This window comes from Euprymna scolopes, chromosome 31, assembly GCF_053919585.1.
Source record: "Euprymna scolopes isolate OS-2025 chromosome 31, ASM5391958v1, whole genome shotgun sequence".
NCBI lineage: Eukaryota > Metazoa > Mollusca > Cephalopoda > Sepiida > Sepiolidae > Euprymna > Euprymna scolopes.
The window spans coordinates 16496903-16515897 of NC_136512.1; the positions used below are offsets into that span (position 1 = coordinate 16496903).

The window sequence follows — 18995 nt, forward strand, 5'->3', positions numbered from 1 at the left end:
AGATTTGGCTGCCAAAAGGTCAAAGTTGAAAGAGTTGTCCTTTGCAAGTTCTACAAAATTCCTCTATCGATTTTGGGTCTAAGGACTTGAAATTTTAGATGTAGGTAACTTGGACATGGGTATAATTTTGTATTTTTATTTGAGACCAAAATAAAAGTTAACGAGTCAAAATTGGAGTCAAAGTTTTAAAAAAACTGACCTCTGAGGTCTCTACGAAATTACTCAGACAAATTTTGGTCCAAACATTTTAAATCTTACAGAAGTGTATTTACACATAGGGCAAGTTATGAACAGTACATAGGGCTCGAGCAAAGACGGGCTGAACTGCTAGTTTTACAAAAAATTTATAAATCCCGATCCACACTGTGTCAGTACAGCTAGTAATATGTATTTTCGTATGATCCTTTTTACCTTTGCAACCCTAGTTGAGTTATGACTTTTGGACTGGGAACTACAGCTCTACAAAGCAACATAAAAAAAAAAAAATTTAATATATATATGTATATACAGTTGGTTTACCTCAAATAAGGTATATTTCCACCGAAATGTAAGAGGCTATGGGTCAGATTTAAAGTGCGGATCGAGGGGCTTCTAAGTGTAGCGTTATGCATAGACATTTGTTCACATTACATTTTAATTTCTGCATGTTAGTCAGAGAAAAACACACACACACACTAGGAGACTGCCCAGCATGCAGATTTTGTATTCTCTATGGATCATATTGTACTCTCCCCATCCCATCATAAAATATACTTAAACTTTTATGACCTGGTTGAACTAATTCGTTCAGTTGTAAATAAATGAATATAACGACATAAATTAAGTGGGAATTGATTCAAACACGCCTTGTATGTATGCCAGATACCTCCAGATTGCAATTGTCCTTTGCTTACATTCAGAATGCTGCCATCTAAAATTAACAATTAATATTTTGGTAATTCTGCAGTTTTTCTGTGATTCTCTCTAGGCAATGCCTGGCAAACGACGAAAACGCTGGATTGTAATCAAACGGAAATCAATACAAAAACAAAAGGATAGAAAATAAGTAAAACAATCTACCGTAATAATTTCATAAATTTTACTGTTTATTTATTTATTTTTTTAATGGCAACTGTTTTTTTTTTTTGTTGGGGGGTAATAAGTTATATTTCTTTGAATTAGTGAACAAATATATTTTTTTCTTTGAATTAATGAAAAGTATTTGTTTTAGGAATAAATAAAGTTTTGGGGGAGATATATGTATTTTTTGTTAGTTTCTTTTTCAATGAAATGATTCTTTTCAATCGTGGACATTTAGGAAATTCCCCCCTCCCCTCTAAATTCCACAACTTTTATACTTTTTTTTTTTTTTTTTTTTATGCATTAATTCCATTACAAACTTAACTTTCAGATTTAAATAAAAAAATTTTGAAAAAGTATTTTTTATGACTTATCATCAGGGGTCAGTTTTCAATTATAACATTCTACTAAATTGAACACCTACTTTGTGACCATCTCTGAGAAAAATATTGTGGCTCTCTGTGACCGGTGATTATTCCCATTTAAAAAAGGGGTTAGGGCAAATTTTTACTTTTTTCCCCAACTCTATGATGACTTTTACAGTTTTTCGAGTATGCTGAAAATTTCCAAAAGTATTCAGTTCAAACAAAATTAAATACAAAGTTTAATTGTATATATAAAAAAAAAAACAAAAAAAAAACGGTTTTTGGTTAAAAACATCTGACAATTCAATGCGGCTAACTTTTCGCATTTGATGCAAATATTACGTTTTTTTACGACCCAACCCAGCATGGTATAAATACCCCCAACCTCCTCATGTTAAGAGCAGCTTTCAAGGTTGGGGGTGTTTATATTACGCTAAGTTAGGTTGTAAAAGATAAATGAGACAGAGGAGGGTGGAAGGTGGGTTAAGAAAGTTCTCTTCCTAACCCCATTTTTAGCCGGGAATAATCACCGGTCACGTGATAGTTGCAATATTTTTCTCGTGATGGTCATAAGGTATGTTCAATTTACTAGAACGTTATAATTGGAAACTGATTCTTGACAATAAGTCATAAAAATATATATATATATATTTTTTTTTTTTTCAGTTTTTTCTTTTTTTAATCTAAAAGCTTAATGTTCACAAAAAACATGAGTTCGAACAGATACATCGAGAGAGCATTGCCAAGGCTGCAGCGAAGAAGGTAGGCTCTCTCTACCATGCTAGAAAGTTACTTATGCCTGAAGATATCGTGTACCTTTACAAGGCCACCATTCGCCCATATATGGAGTATTGCTATCACATTTGGGTTGGTGCATCTGCTGCTCGTCTCTCACTCCTGGACAGGGTTCAAATGAGTCGCCAACCTGTTCTGAACTGTCATCTAAGCTTCAACCTCTGTCCCATCGCTGAAGTATTGCATCCCTCTACCTGTTTTACAAGTATTTTAATGGTAGATGCTCCAATGAACTAATCATAAGCCCTTGTACCCCCTCAATGTAACTTCCCCCGATAAACCCGACGAGCAGTAGAGATCCTTGCATGTAAGAAAGGCTTTTACTCTCATAGTTTCTTCCCAAGAACTGCTAGACTTTGAAATTCCCTTCCAGGTTCCTGCTTCTCTGACTGTACTGACATGCAGAAGTTCAAGTGTAATGTGAACAGACATCTTGCTGCTCAACTCCCTATGTTGTGTTCCTGCAACTTATGTTCCCAATAGTAGCCCCCTACATCAAAGTGGCACTGTGCCGTGTTTGGGGTGAAAATGTAATAAAAAAAATCCCCTATCTACCAAGTTTAAAGTCTTTAAACTAAAAATTGACAGGAATTTAGAGACCATTCCTCAGACAGATAACGTTACTTAATGTATATAATGTTTGTAAGGTTAGTGGGTGAATAACCCCAGCAGAGTGCTCAGTTATAAAAATTCAGAAATAAAAACATTTCTTATTGATTGTACTGATGTTCTGATCCTCTCTAATATATATATGTGTATCGGTTAGGAATAAAATCTAACAAAGTATAAGAGAATGGAAAAAAGTAGACAGAAAAATATGGTTATAGTCAGCTAAAGTGCTTCCTAATTTTCTGCGGAGTGCTACTGGAATACGAGTCGAGGTAAATCAGTTCCTTCACTTCAGTATTTCTATTGTAAAGCGATTTATTGAAATAAAATGTAAGAAAAGGACATTATTGAAATATATGCAGTAGAACCCTGGAATACGGCATTAAAAATTACTAACAAAATACAGTATAGTATATAATACACATGTATATAATCAAATAACATTATAAATAACACCGTAAGGCAAGGCAAATACCGTAACCAGGTACCGAAAAACATTGTATTCTACATAACCTGAAAAAAACGTATTCTAGGGCCAACATATCTTGGGGTTCTACCATATAATAAAAGTTAATACAATCTTCATTTGCACTTTTAATAACAAAATTAAGAAAATACGTTTTTATTTTATTTGTAACTAGCAGTTTAGCCCGGCTTTGCTCAGGTCCTATGTACTGTTCATAACTTTAATTGTGTGTGTGTGTGTATATATTACCCACTAACCTTATAAACAACCAGTGGTATATGTTGATGGTGTAGTTTTGAAAACAGTATCTTCTTTTACATATCTCGGATCTGTTGTATCTGATGATGCTAAATTTGAAAAGGACATCCAAAGTAGAATTAATAAAGCTAAGTGATGCATTTGATAGGTTGCGACACAGACTCTGGAACAGCCACGATGTGTCTCTAAAAGTGAAGGTGGCAGTCTACAAATCTGTTGTTCTGCTTACTCTTCTGTATGGTGCTGAAACGTGGATCTTGTACCGCAAGCATATAAATCAGCTTGATTCTTTCCATATGAGATGTCTGCGTTCTATTTGCAATGTTAGATGGCAGGATTGTGTTCCGAATAGTGAATTGCTGGAAAGATGTGAAATCACTGGTATTGAATCATTTTTGATCAGGATATAAATGCGGTGGTCGGGTCATGATGTGAGAATGGATGACTCAAGAGTTCCTAAGCAACTTTTTTATGGGCAACTGACAAATTCTTACCGTCCAATAGGGCGTACCCTGCTTCATTACAAAGATAAACTAAAAGACAACCTGAAGTGTTGTGGAATTTCTCTGAGTTCCTGGGAGTGCAGCAGGGGATTGCAGAGAATGGAGGAAGATGTTTCCTAGGGACCAAAGAATTTGAACATAATTGCCTTTGTCATAGGGACGCCCTTTGTGCAAATATGAAGGCAAAACACAAGAAAAATCCACCTAAAAATGAATATGTATGCCACTGGTTTCAAAGCACGCAGCAAAGCAGGGTTATCTGTTCAGTCGAGAAGGCATCTTTGACCGACGAGCATATGAATGTTCACCATCTGCGGAGGAGTGTGCTGGACATCTACAGAATTGCAATTATGCATGTGGTGTCACAGAGATTGCATACTGATCCCTCATTTATCGTCTTCAATGAGAGAATCCAATATATATATATTAAAAAGTTTGACTCCTGTCCAGGCAACCTGCATCTAAAATTTCAAGTGTTTAGACCCAAAATTGGCAGAGGAGTTTGGTAGAGTCTGCAACGATCAACTCTTTCAACTTTGTTCTCTTGGCAGCCAAATTTTCACCCCAAAAAAGCTTGCTGCATGTTTTAATACCCTTTATGTAAAATTTCAAATGTTTAGACTAAAAATTGGCCGAGTAATTTGGTAGACTACAGAAGTCAATTTTTATTTTTAACTTTGACCCCACTTTTGATCCCTTAACAGTTATTGTTTTGGACTCAAATCAAATTAAAAATTTTGATCCATGTCCAAGTAACCTACATCTAAAATTTCAAGTGTTTAGACCCAAAATTGGTAGAGTTTTCAAAGGTCAAATTGTTGAACTTTTACCCGTTGACAATCAAATTTCTGACTAAAAACCGATTAAAAAGATTTTCCCAAATCTCAATACTCCTTATGTCAAAGGCCCTGTCGGTGGGGCATTAGAATACGCCGACTGCCCCCCTGCAGAGGGTAAAAGTCCCTTAATGGGGGTCCTGGATATGACCTTAAACTATATCCAGTGGTGAAGGCCCCAGCTTGTGGGCTTTGGGGAGTGTGGAGCCACCCTTTAATTACCATTGCTCCCAGGTCCACTCTGACCCAGAGTGGTAGTACCTGTTAGGGTCCCAACTATGGAAATAGAAACCGACGTGAAAACAACAAATATATTCTATTAAAAAAAAATTTTCTTCTGGCATTAAATAACCCGAAAAGGGTTGATATGCCGTAAAACAAAAACAACCAACCAACCAACCTTATGTCAAATCTCTAGTCTGTAGACTGAAAATTGACAGAGTAGTTTGGTAGAGAAATGTACACACACAGACAATTTCACTTTTATAGATATAGATTTTATAAGAAATATATTTATGAAAGTATAAAAATAAAATTATTGAAATAAAATAATTTCAAATATAAAAAAAACTATCCAATCTATGTATCTATAAAAGAAAGAACGTGTGTGAGGACACTTCTCAAGCTATATACTCAACAAATTTTGGATCTAGATTTGAAATTTGGTGTACAGGGTATTCAGATATGTCGTAAACTTTTTAATTGGGTTTTCATCCAGAAAAAAGAGCTGCCAAGGGGTCAAAATTGATACGGGATGGGGGGAGGGGAGCCGGTTTTTATCTGTTTATCAACTGTTTCACGAATCTACATGCATGGATGACTCGCAGGACAAATTCCTTATGTTGAGAAAAAGTATGTTTATAAACACTTTCTAAAGATTGTGACAAGCTGGCCTAATGGTTATTGTACTTGACTCAGTGTCTTTAGATTTTTGTTTCGATCTCAGCACGAGTATTGTTTTTTACTTATGAGAAGTAAACTGTTTAAAAAAATACTAATACTCGCATGCATAAGTTTTGGTTTCTTTTTTCCAGTCAGTGAGTGTGATCCGGCCCGATATCGCACTGTCACCGTTTTTTTTTTGTAGCTGTTTGGTATGCCCACAAATATATTAATCTTATAATTGGGACCTCTGGAAAAAGGTGCCATGGTATAAAGAGTTATGGTTTTTTTTTTATTATTATTAAGGAATTTAAGACTATGTTTAATACCAGGTATTAGCACCGAATAAAAGCAAAGGAACTAGTTTGTTTCGTCACAACATCCGGTAGCGCTCAGTGGGAAATTAGGAAGTCTGCTATAACCAAAAATACAATTAAATCAACTCGTATGGTGAGGTTTCTTGATATTTTGTTTATCATAAGTTAGTGACGAAGACTGCTAGCGATAATATAGATAAATTAAGATAGACAGGCAAGCGAGAGGGGTGGTGGTGAATTAATGTTATTTACACGTTGACATGCAAGTCTTATGTATTGTCATGGATGTCTTGGTATCATCCATGCCAAAGCATAAGCTTATCTCACACCCTTTTATGCGTTCTCTGACTTTCTCCTCTTTTTTTTTTTTTTTTTACATAGGCATCACCACTTATCAAGGCCAAGATGCCACTCGAGGATAAGGGTTAAAGAGTGTACAGTAGAAATTGGACAATATAGTAATCGTTAGTAATGGAAATTCGGTAAATTTGTTAACTTATATGGAATGGCTCATCAAAAACTTGTTTACTTTCTCCCTTTTTTCTTTTGAAACACCACCTCCATTCCCATTTTTCCTCGTCTGGTGTTTAAATTTAAAAAAAAAATTTTTATTTAAAAATCTCAATAATTAATTTGATTTTTCCAATCTCTCTCTCACACACACACACACACACAAGGCAGGCCCAACTTAATCTGTTTAGGAGCCACTGTGGTCTTCAAGCATCTGGTCTTGCAGACATCGACAATCATGGCTCACCATTCTTCCCTGTTCTCTGTCTTTCTCATAAGCTCATTGTTGATGTCTTCTTTATTTGTTGCAAATTTTTTAAAACTGGGTTTTGTGCATTTTCTTCTGCTCTGGTTTCCACATATTTTGCCACTCCATAATAGTTTCTCTAGTCCGTCAAGCCCTGATTATACGGCCGAAACATTTGAGCTGTCTTTCGCTGATGGTATTGAGAAGGGATCTCTTGTATCCTGCCATGTCCATTACTTCTGCATTTGTTTTTTGTTTGTTTTTTTGTCCATTTGACTTTCATGATTCTCCGGATGAACCACATCTCCGCTGCTTCTAGTCGCTGTTCTGTGTCCTTTGTTAGGGTCCATCATTCACATCCGTATAGAAGAATGAACCATACGTAAGCTCTCATAACATGTATCTTTGTCTTGAGGCTTATCTTACTGTTGGTAAAAATGCATTTCATGCTGTTAAAAGTTGTCTTAAATTGTTCAATTCTCTTCATTTTTTTTTTTGTTACACTTGATGAAAAATATCAATGTTTACAACCAGGGGTGTATTTATTATGCAAAATGTGACGACTGAAAGTAACATCTACCACTAGCCTCTCCCTCTTTGATAGGGTCCAGAAAAGGATCTGTAATCTAGTAAGTCCCACTTCGTCAACTAGGCTTCAGCCCCTGTCCCATCGCCACAATTTTGCATCCCTGCATTTTCTGCTGCCATTGTACAAATTAAATACCAACTTGAGTTCTTTGTTGACCTGAATCTCCGACCCTTGTCCAATGCCATTTAAAATGGTTTGGACATGTAGCTGTGTTACCAGAAGAGCTCTTCTGCAAGTTCTTTCTTCCCCCTCACCTTCACTCTCTAGTTAGTTATATTTATTTATCTCCCACAGTGAAAAATGTGACGCAAGGATCAGAAAGTGGGATTGAAAAGTCTTTGTCTTCAGCATTCTGATCAGCAAAAAATGCCTGGGCAGCCTGGTCTCCTTTATCCAGTAGGAGTACCTCAATCAATTAGTAATAAATAAATCTAATATATAAAAGGCTATATGTCTGTCTGTCTGTCTGTCTGTCTCCATATTTTCAAACTCTATCTCCTCCGAAACTAAAAATCGCAGAGCAGCGCTAGGGGCCTCAAATGATTGGATTTTTTTACGGATCGTTCTTTTATGGGTCTTAAGCCGGTTAAAATTGTTTTTAAGGAGTCAAAAATGGGTCAAAATTGAAAAAAAAAAAAAAAATCGTTATTCATTTTGTACAGTCATCTTAGTTTCTTTTTAATTTTTAATCAGTTCATGTGTGTCATGTTGGTGCAGTGGTAGCATCACCAGTGGTTTCGATTCTAGCTGATGGCACCCAGATTCTTTTTTTTTTACTTTTGAAATCATGACTCTATAATATATACAAAATCTGGACAAATTTAAATATCATCTTTAGGCGTATTTTATGCCTGGGTGAAGCCAGGCTCCCTTCCACTAGTCCTTTCTAAAAAGAGAAGGCAAAGCCTGGGAGGGTGGACCTCATAGAACTGCACAGGACAGGACCATACTGCAATCAACAGGAAAATTGTCCTTACAAGAATGATTTAAACGGTTGATTTTTGTGCCGAGGTGAAAACCCCAGCTGGATTAACATGCTCATGAACAGTTGATAACCTAGGTGATGACAATCAAAGGGGCCTATCAGTACAGTACTATCAGGCCTGCAGGTAGTTGGCCTTCGACTGTGGAAACTGGATTGTCTGTGATGGTCAGATGTACTGATGTTACAAATACATGCACACTTAATAATGCAATACTTAATCTCAATAATAACTGATAATAATAAAAAGAATTTCTTTCCTTTTTAATATTTAATATATAAGAAAATATTAAAAACAGATTGAAGGGAGAGTTGCCTTTTTTTTTTTTTTTTTTTTTTAAATCGTTCCAGAGGAGGCATGAAAGCCACTTCATGCAAGGAGCTAAAATGAACGAAGATTGATTATCACAATGACAGGAGATTCCTATTTATCTTATTCTTGAAAATTGTTTCTTTGTTTTTTTTTTTGTTTTTTTTTTTTTTTTATACTGTCACATCACTTCACATAGTCGGCTTGGTTATTTGCACATGTTAGCTGTCATTTGCTTCTGCTGCTAACAGCAGTGGCGGCTCTGTTAGACTAAACGACCGGGTAGATTTTTATGAAATTTAACACAAACGTACTTCATGTATCCGGCAATGTTTGTTTAGATTTTGTATCGGAATGTCTTCGATGCATATCAATCAAAATAATCCAATGAAAAAATGAACATGCGATTTTTTTTTTTTACCAAAGTTAACACCTTATAGAACATCACAAATGCATTTGAGAAGTTTTACTACACAAGCAGAAAGGCTAGGCATTGAAAATCAACAGTAAGTTCTTGGATATGACAGAGGTGTTAGAAATGAATGTTTCTGATTCGACCACAATTGAACTATGATACTTGACTTTTGCATTTTAAACTTTAATTCAAGCCATTATCTATAAGAAGATAATCTTATTAAATCAACAGTAGATTCTTTACAATGCAATATAGACTACAATGTATTGTGGGCATAGTCACTACAGAGACGGATGTGAAGCTTCTTTCCGGTGCACCACAGTAGGTTCCCAACTAGAGCATTTGATTGAAAACTGGACGATTTCATCGATTTTGACTATGGGAGTTTGAAACAGTTGTTGATTATCATTCAATCCCAACCAATGTCAGGTCTCCCTGCTAGTATAGATATTAGTGTTGAGACGATTGATCGAGAATCGGAAAAATTTGAGCCTATTTTCTGGTGCCAAAACTGATTCCTTTAATTATCTTTTTTATTTGATTTTGGTTTAAGAAACATCGTCCACTGCTTGTAGTAATAATAAATATTTATTGCTTTAAACTTTCAGTAAGACTAAAATCTCCAGATCACCGCCCCTCGCAAGTGTGTTTTTTACGTTTGAGAAAATATAGGCACATTTAAGATGTGTTTTTACAGTAATTGGGACAAAAAAACACTTATGGTTAACTATTTAGATTTATAAAGAATCGGAATCAGTAATCGCATGGGAATCAGGATTTTAGTATGGAATTATTATTTTTTTTTAATTTTTTTTTTTAGGATAAGTTCTCAGAAATCAAGAAGTTCCTTTCTGAGACTAACGTTTTCCTTTTTCTTATTTCGCCCCAAACAAACTAGTCCCTAATAAAAGCCAAACGGGTAGCCATAGCAAAAAAAAAACCTCTTATTTGGGCTTTGAATACCGTTATTTTTAATATTCAATCAACTAGGTTGTTCTGACAAACTTCTGTTGCATATCCTGAGCTTCCTCATAAATGACATTTATTGACTAGCTTTTACACGGCAATGATTCATCCCTACTTGGACTACAGGTTCCAAGTGTTCGCCAGAGTTGGCAAGATGTTCTGATTCTCTTGAGCATCCACAACATTGTTTCTTGGTTCTTACCCCATCGCAATGCTTAAATACTGCCCTGTGCTGCGACTGAACAGACCAAACCTGCGATGACATACATTCACATTAGACACTCTGCATAATCCCGCTGGTGTTTGCTCAGATGTACTGATAATCTCCTTTCGCATTCTGTTTGGCTGCCCTGAATTTTGTAAATAAATGAACATGTATCTCTGTCACATTTTCAAAGTTCTGTATTGGCTAATTATCGTGATATTCCTAAGTTTTATGCATTCTCTAATTAGCTTAGTAGCCTCTGTCTTTTGCTAATGGTTTTATGACCATGGCTTAATAAAGAAAAATAAAAATGACCTTATACACTCTACGATAGTGTCTAGTGGGCATTCAAGTGTGTGGGTTATAGTTAGCTAACATACTTCCTAACTTCCGGTGTGGCTGCTACTGGAAGCGGTGAAAAGGCAAATCAGTTCCTTCGCTTTTGTTTTCTCTCACACCTATATCTCCCCTGTGCATATACTCCTTTTTTATTACGTTTTTCTGATCGTTATGATAATCATTGAAAAGTTTCTTCAGTCTTATTTTAATTAAGAATTATTGAAATTAGATTTTTTTTTTTTTTTTTTTAAAGAATTATTAAAAACACTTTAAAATTCTTTAAAACTGTTTTGAGAATATTATGTATCGGATACGTTTTTATTGTTTTTATGATGTTTGAAATCATTCTGATTTCAATAATTTTTATTATAATTTCATAAGCATATAAATTAAAAGAAAAAAAACTTATTTTTAAAATAAAAAAAATGTTAAAATGAAAAAAAAAATGAACAAAAAAACATGTTTATGAAATTCTGTGCAAGGACCCATAGCGCAGTGGTTCGAGTACTTGGAAAAATCAATTGTAAAGTGATATTCTCCTGAAAGTTTTAGATTCAATCCTCAGAGTGGGCAACCGAAAAATACAATTGCGAATTACTTAGGACCTCTATCCTTCCCCCATCAAATAAAGGGTTCTGCTCAAAATTCCATCCAAATTTCTGGGTTCGACAGAAACATTCCAGAGTTTGACAAGATACACCTGAAGAAGAATCCAAATAATGCAAATAATCAATCCTCATCTCAAAAATTCAGAAAGGAAATTATAATTTCTTATAAAATTTCAATTTATTTTTTTAATTTTGTTATTAAAAGTGAAAATAAGGATTAATTGTGTTATTTTTGTCTGTATAATTTTGTTAATTTTTATTGTATACTAGCATGGGTGCCTGGCGTTGCCCGGGTATTTTAAGGTGTATGCTGAGCAAAAAAAAAAAAGTTTAATTTTTTAAAATTTGATCCCTATTATGACGCCTTAAAATTTATTGTTTTGGGCTCAAGTCAAGTTATTAAGTTAGATCCATATCCAAGGAGCCTATATATAAAAGTTCAAGTGTTTAGACCCCAAATTGTCGGAGGAGTTTGGTAGAGTTCTCAAAGGTCAAATCGTTGAACTTTGACCCCTTAATCGCCAAATTTCTGGCCAAAAACCGATCACATCGATTTTCCCAAATCTCAGTACCCTGTATATCAAATTTCAAGTCTGTAGATTAAAAATCGACAGTTATTGTGTAGGGAAATGTACAAAGACACACAGACATGTTCACTAGACAATCTAAAGGAGAGGATAACTTTAAAAAATATCGGCGAAAAAAAGTGCCCCCCCCCTGTAGAAAAGTTTCTAGTTGAAGGGAAGATATAAATGTTTTTAGCCAATTTTTCGATATTTGTCGTATGAAAGATCGAACTTTAAAACGATACTGATCTTGGTAAAATCCATCGCCTCTATTGAAAGTTTAAGGCAGACATGCAGACAGACATACATACATACATTTATATATTGGTAACTAAACATTTTCGACCTAAACTGATGAAAAAGCTTGCCCTATCTCTGAATACCCTTTATGTAAAATTTCAAATATTTAGACCAGAAATTGTCTAAGTAATTTGGAAGAGACCACAGAGGTCAATTTTTTTAAACTTTGACCCCTATTATGACCCCTTAAAATTTATTGTTTTGGGCTCAAATCAAGTTATTAAGTTAGATCCTTGTCCAAGGAACCTATATCTAAAATTTCAAGTGCGTAGACCCAAAATTGTCGGAGGAGTTTGGTAGAGTTCTCAAAGGTCAAATCGTTGAACTTTGACCCCTTAATCGCCAAATTTCTGGCCAAAAACCGATCACATCGATTTTCCCAAATCTCAGTAACCTGTATATCAAATTTTGAGTCTGTAGAGTAAAAATTGACAGTTATTGCATAGGGAAATGTACACACACTTTCACTTATATATATATATATACTAGTGGGGGGGGGGTACCCGGCGATGCCCGGGTGTCTTGAGGTAAATCAAAACTCCGGAGGGGGGGGGTTAAATAATTAAATGTTTTGGTAGGTAAGTATGAGAATCGAACCCGTACCCTTGAGTTGGAAATTAATGTGTGAAAAAAAAAAAACCCTGCTACGTTAACCATTGACCCACGGCGACAAAAGACAATGTTATGCAGGTTATTCAACTATAAAAAGAGGCGTGCGCAATAAAAGTTAACTCTGCTGCTTCCATTTGACCTAATTAAGAAGGTCAAATAAAAGTCACACAGCATTTGGGTTTGTTTACCCAAATTTAACTGTTTCTTTCCCCAACATGTTGGGGAGGGGTGTCTGATCAAAGCTGATTGCTTCTGGACGTTTTTCCCAGAGCAATGCCGAGAAGACAAGACGTCGTTTGAGTTTAGTTTCACATATTTATACTAAAAAGCCCAATCAACACGCGAGAAGCCAAAATAGCAATAATTTTGTAAAAATCGACGTAAATAAATCTATACGCTACGCGCTTTTCTAATTCCTAGATATTATGATATAGGACCTATATACAGTTTTAAACGATAGTAACAACCCCGGGAGCACGTGTGAAAGAAGCCTTTAGAAGACATACACGAAATGATCATACACATTTTGCCTTATATATATATATATATATATTTATTTTTTTTCTATAATGTCCTTTTCTTATATTTTATTTCAATAAATCGCTTCACAATAGAAATACTGAAGAACAGTAAAAGTGAAGGGACTGATTTACCTTGTGACCACATCTGGTGCAGCCTGGCCGGAAGTTAGGAAGTCTGTTAGCTGACTATAACCAGTGTGTAGTTATTTAAACTGAATGTTTTATTTTGAACTCTTCTCATCTACAACGTAAAATGTGCTTAACATGAATCTTAAAAACCAGCAATATTAAGTAAAAAATTTTTACACGTGTCGTCGTCTAGCTCATAGGAATTTATTTTTTTTCGTTAGACCTTTCCTCCTCACCCCTTCTGGATTGTGCACATCTGCGAGTTATTTTTATCTTATTTTATTTTTTTTTTTCGAGGAAGTTTAGCAACCAAAGAGCAATCACTGCCTTCCTTGTTAATAAGGAAAGCTGTTGCCAGTAAATTGAGCTTGCTCTTAAATTTACATTTAAAAAGAATTTGTCCCAGCTTGTCACACACATGCACTATATATATATATATATATATATATATATATATATATATATAAATAAAATCTCTTTCTTTCCTTTTTTTTGACATTGATTAATTTGTAAGATTTATTATGGTAGAATTGATTTAAAACTAATGGTATAAAGCAAAAAAAAAAAAAATGAATAAATATTTGGAGATATAAAAAACTAGAAGCATAAAAACTTTTTCTAAAATTGCTGGGTTTGGCATTAAATAACTCAAAAACGATAAGCTGTTAAATAAAACACCTTTACCCAGGCATAAAGTACGCTTAAATATAATATTTTAATTTGTTCAGATTTCGTATATATTATTATAGAGTTGTGGTTTCAAAAAGTAAAAAAAAAAAAAAGTATTTAGGTGCCATCAGCTAGAATCGAAACTGAAACTGTAGCATTCAAAGCTGGTGACGTTACCACTGTACCAACGTGATGCACATATAAACTAATTAAAAATAAACTAAGATGAATGTACAAAATGTATAACGTTTTTTTTTTTTTTCCAATTTTATCCATATTTGACCCCTTAAAAACAATTTTAACCCATAAAGGAACGGTTTGTAAAAAAAATCCAATCATTTGAGGCCCCTAGTGCCCCTCTGGAACTTTTAGTTTTGGAGGAGATAGAGTTTGAAAATATGGAAACCGACAGATAACCGTTTATGTATTAGATTTTAGGCAGTTATGAATGAACAGTGTCCCTTTTAGGTAATGAAATTGATAGGGGTGAAGTGAAGTTCATGCCTATCTACCCCTTTCCTGTGTTGAGAAATTCATTTCCAAATCACAGGCTCTAGTTCTGATGAACTCGGAGGTAGATTAAATCTGGATAGTGTAAGGAGAGGTTGTGTGGTAGAGTAAACTCTGATGGTATGGCCGCATTTAAAGAATGGATGAGAGTTGTTAGATTAGTATATTTCGAACAGTGGTGCTTCTTTACATTGATGTTTTAAATCAACACATTTCAGGTGAAAACATTATATACTTACATGGCATGGCAAAATTAGTATAAATTACGAAAATATGATCCAGTAGAAAAATCTATATATATAAAAGGCAAAATGTGTGTGACCATTTCGTGTATGTCTCGCAAAGGCTTCTTTCGCACACGCTTCCGGGGTCGTTACGATCGCTTACAACTGTTTATATAGGTCCTATATAATAATATCTAGGATTTAGGAAAGCACGTAGCGTATAGATTTATTTACATCGACTTTTACAAAATTATTGCTATTTTGGCTTCTCGCGTGTTGATTGGGCTTTTTCGTATAAAAAGCGAAACTAATTCAAAGTTAACACAGTTCTCGGCATCGCGCTCGGGAAACGTCCAGAAGCAATCAGCTTTGATCAATGTGGGGACAAAGTCCTCTTATATCAGACAGTTGCTAATCAGTCTGGAAAATGGGGAGCTGGTTTCCCCCTCCTCAACATATGTTGGGGGAAAGAAACCAGTCAAACTCAAGTTAACTGTTCTATTTGACCTCAATAATTAAGTCAAATAGAAGCAGCAGAGTTAACGTTTATTGCTGCCACCTGTCAATAGTTAAATAAATAAATTCAAACATGTTCCTTTGCATGTCGCGGTGGCCCAGTGGTTAGCGTTGCACGTGTTTTTTTTAACACTTTAATTTCCAACTTTGCCTCAAGGGTTTGATCCTCGTACTCACGTACCAAAACTTTTTTTTTTTATCCCCAAGGGAGTTTGGATTTACCCAAAACCATACACACCTCAAAACACCCGGGCATCGCCGGGTACATCCCGCTAGTCTATATATATATATATATATAAAAGGCAAAATGTGTGTGACCATTTTGTGTATGTCTTCAAAAGGCTTTTCTCACACACGCTCCCGGGGTCGTTACTATCGCTTAAAACTGTGTATATAGGTCCTATATAATAATATCTAGGAATTAGGAAACCGTGTAGCATATAGATTTATTTACGTCGATTTTTACGAAATTATTGCTATTTTGGCTTCTCGCGTGTTGATTGGGCTTTTTAGTATAAATAAAGTGAAACTAACCTCAAACGACGTCTTCTCGGCATTGCTCTGGGAAAAACGTCCAGAAGCAATCAGCTTTGATCAGACAGTTCTGGACAATTGGGAGCTGCTTCCCCCCTCCCCAACATCTGGTGGGGTAAGAAACAGTTAAATTGGGGTAAACAAACCCAAACGCTGCATGACTTCTATTTTACCTTCTTAATTAGGTCAAATGGAAGTAGCAGAGTTAACTTTTATTGCGCACGCCTGTTTTTATAGTTAAATAACCTGCTAAATGTTGTCTGTCACCGTGGCTCAATGGGTAACGTAGTACTTTTTTTTTTTTTTTTTCACAAAAGGTACGGGTTCGATTCTCATACTTACCTACCAAAACATTTATTTTATTATTTAACCCCCCCCCCCCCCCCCGGAGTTTTGATTTTCCTCAAGACACCCGAGCATCGCCGGGTACCCCCCCTCCCCCGCTAGTATTACATAAATCTCACCTGTCTGTTTAAATGTATGTATGTATGTCTGCCTAAAACTTTTCTCTGTGGCATCGGACTGGATCGAAACGGTATCGTTTGAAAGGGCGATGTCTCGGTCGAATAATATGTGAAAATTAGAAGAAAAAAAAAGGTCAATTATTTCTCATAGAATTAGACGTTCGCGATAAGGAAGGGTAGAAAAAAAATGTTACTTCCTGACAATTTAGCCAAACATCCATGTGCCAAAAACGTTCTTTCTTGAATTAGTTTAAATAGAAAAAAAAAAAAAACGATGTTACTTCGCTGACACAATTGTAGAGCAGTGGTTATAGTGACAGCCAGGGTTGGATCAAATACTGACTTTTAACAATTGAAATACAAATACAAATACTTTCGTTAAGGTTACCAGAAATACAAATACAAATACTTTTATTCCTAACTCTAAAAATACAAATACAAATACTAACGCTAAAAATACAAATACTTTTATTCCTCAATCTCAAAATACAAATAAAAATACAATAACTGATTTAAACAATCTGAAAATATGCGAAGAAAAGAAGAAAAAAGAAGAAATATTTCCTTCCAAATTTGACATCTACATTACACTCTATATCATGTCCTCATTGCATTTTATCATCATTAGAGCTCTGAAAGTTTCCGGGCCAAGTTTGGCTCGCTCTGGGGTATAAAAATTACCAGCCTTGCTGAAAACTCTTTCAGATGGTGCCGATGTTGCACAGCACCCTAGAATATTTTTGGCGAAAGGCTTCAAAATCTTGAAGCTCTTGTTTTCCCGCCAGTACCTCAGTGGGTTGACGTCAAAAGCCAGAACACATTCTTCTAAGTAGGAATCGAGTTCTGCCTTTACCGCTGTAGTGTCGCTTATTGATGGACTTACATTTAGCTTCCCAGCTGGTGGCATGTAGGCAAAAAGACGAGGGCGTTTTGCATTCATGTCAGCCTCGTCTTGATTTGTGTTCACGGTCATGAAAAACTTCCTCTCTTGAACTGTGTTCTTCAAAGACAACTGAGTTGACTGCGAAATAATTAGGTCCACAATCTTCGAAATATTTTTATTTTTCATTTTTTCACATGACAGCCATGACAGCTTAAACCTGGGGTCCATGACAGCTGCAGCAATGACATCAGTCCTATCAAGAAACGGATGCAATCTCTTTTTGATAGAAGACTGTAGTGCATTAGCCAAGTTTAAGCAGTAGGTTGGTTTACTTTCCATGAATAGTTTGAGGCTGTGTTCAAGGCCAAATACAACTGGTGCAACGCAAGAAAGTGTCACCATGTTTTCTCCTTCCACTTGCGACATTGCCTCTTGGAATGGGTCCAAAATTTGCACCACTTCTTTTAGCATTGCTATTTCCACTACGTTCAATTCTCGTATGTTCTTGCACGATCCTAGGAGACAAATAGCTGAGTTGACGCCATTGACATCTTTGAGAACTGACTGGGAGTGGGAGGTCAAAAGTTTTTTTTTTAAATCTACAAGTTTAGACATCCAAACAACTGTTTAAATTACTTTATTATAACTTTTTCTTTAATAATCCATATTTAATAAATATTTATATAAAATTATCCGAAAAAGGCCAAATTTGAAGCATAAATTTGAAAAAAAAACAAACAAAAATTTTGAAAGCCAAACTGCTTCAAAAAAAGCCAAATTCGCGAAATTTGGCCTTAAAAAAGCCAAGCTGGCAACCCTGAATTGAAGCTACTTGACTCACAGACTTATCGTCACTCAACTAGCAGCAGCGTGTGTGACTGGAAGTGAACAGGGCTGATAGACTGGTACACGTACGCAACATGTATGTGAACAGGGTTGGATCAAATACTGACTTTTAACAATTGAAATGCAAATACTTTCGTTTAGGTTACCAGAAATACAAATACAAATACTTTTACTCCTAAGTCTAAAAATACAAATACAAATACATTTATTCCTAAATCTAAAAATACAAATACAAATAGAATTACATTAAAATTGTATTTAAATACAATTGAAATACAAATACAATTGTATTTGATCCAACCCTAGTGACAGCGTCGTTGTCTTGCATGTTCGCACTGACATTTTTCGATTTTTAAAGTTTTAATATTTAAACAGGATTATTTATACCATTTTTTTTTGTTTATTCTTTATTTTCCCATTTTTTTTTTTTTCATCATGGTCGCTGTTTTTTTTTTTTTTCAAAAAAAGTCTTAACATTTAAACAGGGTTCTTTCTTTCGTTCGTTTATTTTCCCTGTTATTGTTTTGATTTACTCCTTCCCCCCACACACCCACCTCACCACATCCGAGCAACAGAGTACCCCTGCTAACCTAATATATAAAAGGCAAAATGTATGTATGTGTGTGTTTGTATGTCTTGCAAAAACTTCCGACAGACATGTCAGAATGTGATAAAATTCGTATCGTTCCGAAGATCGATGTGTTTGATGACAAATATCGAAAAATTGGGCAAAAAGATTAATTTAACTGGGCTATTTTTTACAAGGAGGGGTCAATTTCTTTGTCAACATTTTTGCAAGTCATTCAAACCTGTGAACGACATCGCATAAAATGGATTATTTCAAACACCTGTGATGTCACAATTGCGGTGGATGCATCGATAACACAGTTTGCTTTTTTCGCCTCCTTTTTCTCTTGGGCGTTACGGGTTCAAGCCTGCTTATTACTCCTAATTTTTTTT

The 18995-nt window shown here is 35.2% G+C and overlaps 1 protein-coding gene across 9 annotated transcripts in view; it reads left to right on the top strand.

Moving 5' to 3' along the window:
* LOC145255656 (neutral alpha-glucosidase AB-like) overlaps nt 1-18995 on the top strand; it is a 117891-nt gene that overhangs the window by 10661 nt on the left and 88235 nt on the right. Inside the window, exon 1 of one of the 9 annotated variants that reach the window (XM_080114209.1) lies at nt 6471-6572. The exons of 7 other annotated variants lie outside the window; for them this stretch is intronic. In XM_080114209.1, the coding sequence (XP_079970335.1) occupies nt 6562-6572 (11 nt within the window). In that variant the 5' untranslated portion in view covers nt 6471-6561. Of the gene's footprint in view, nt 1-6470; nt 6573-18995 lie in introns of those variants that run through there. One more of the 9 variants, XM_080114204.1, reaches the window with a different exon arrangement.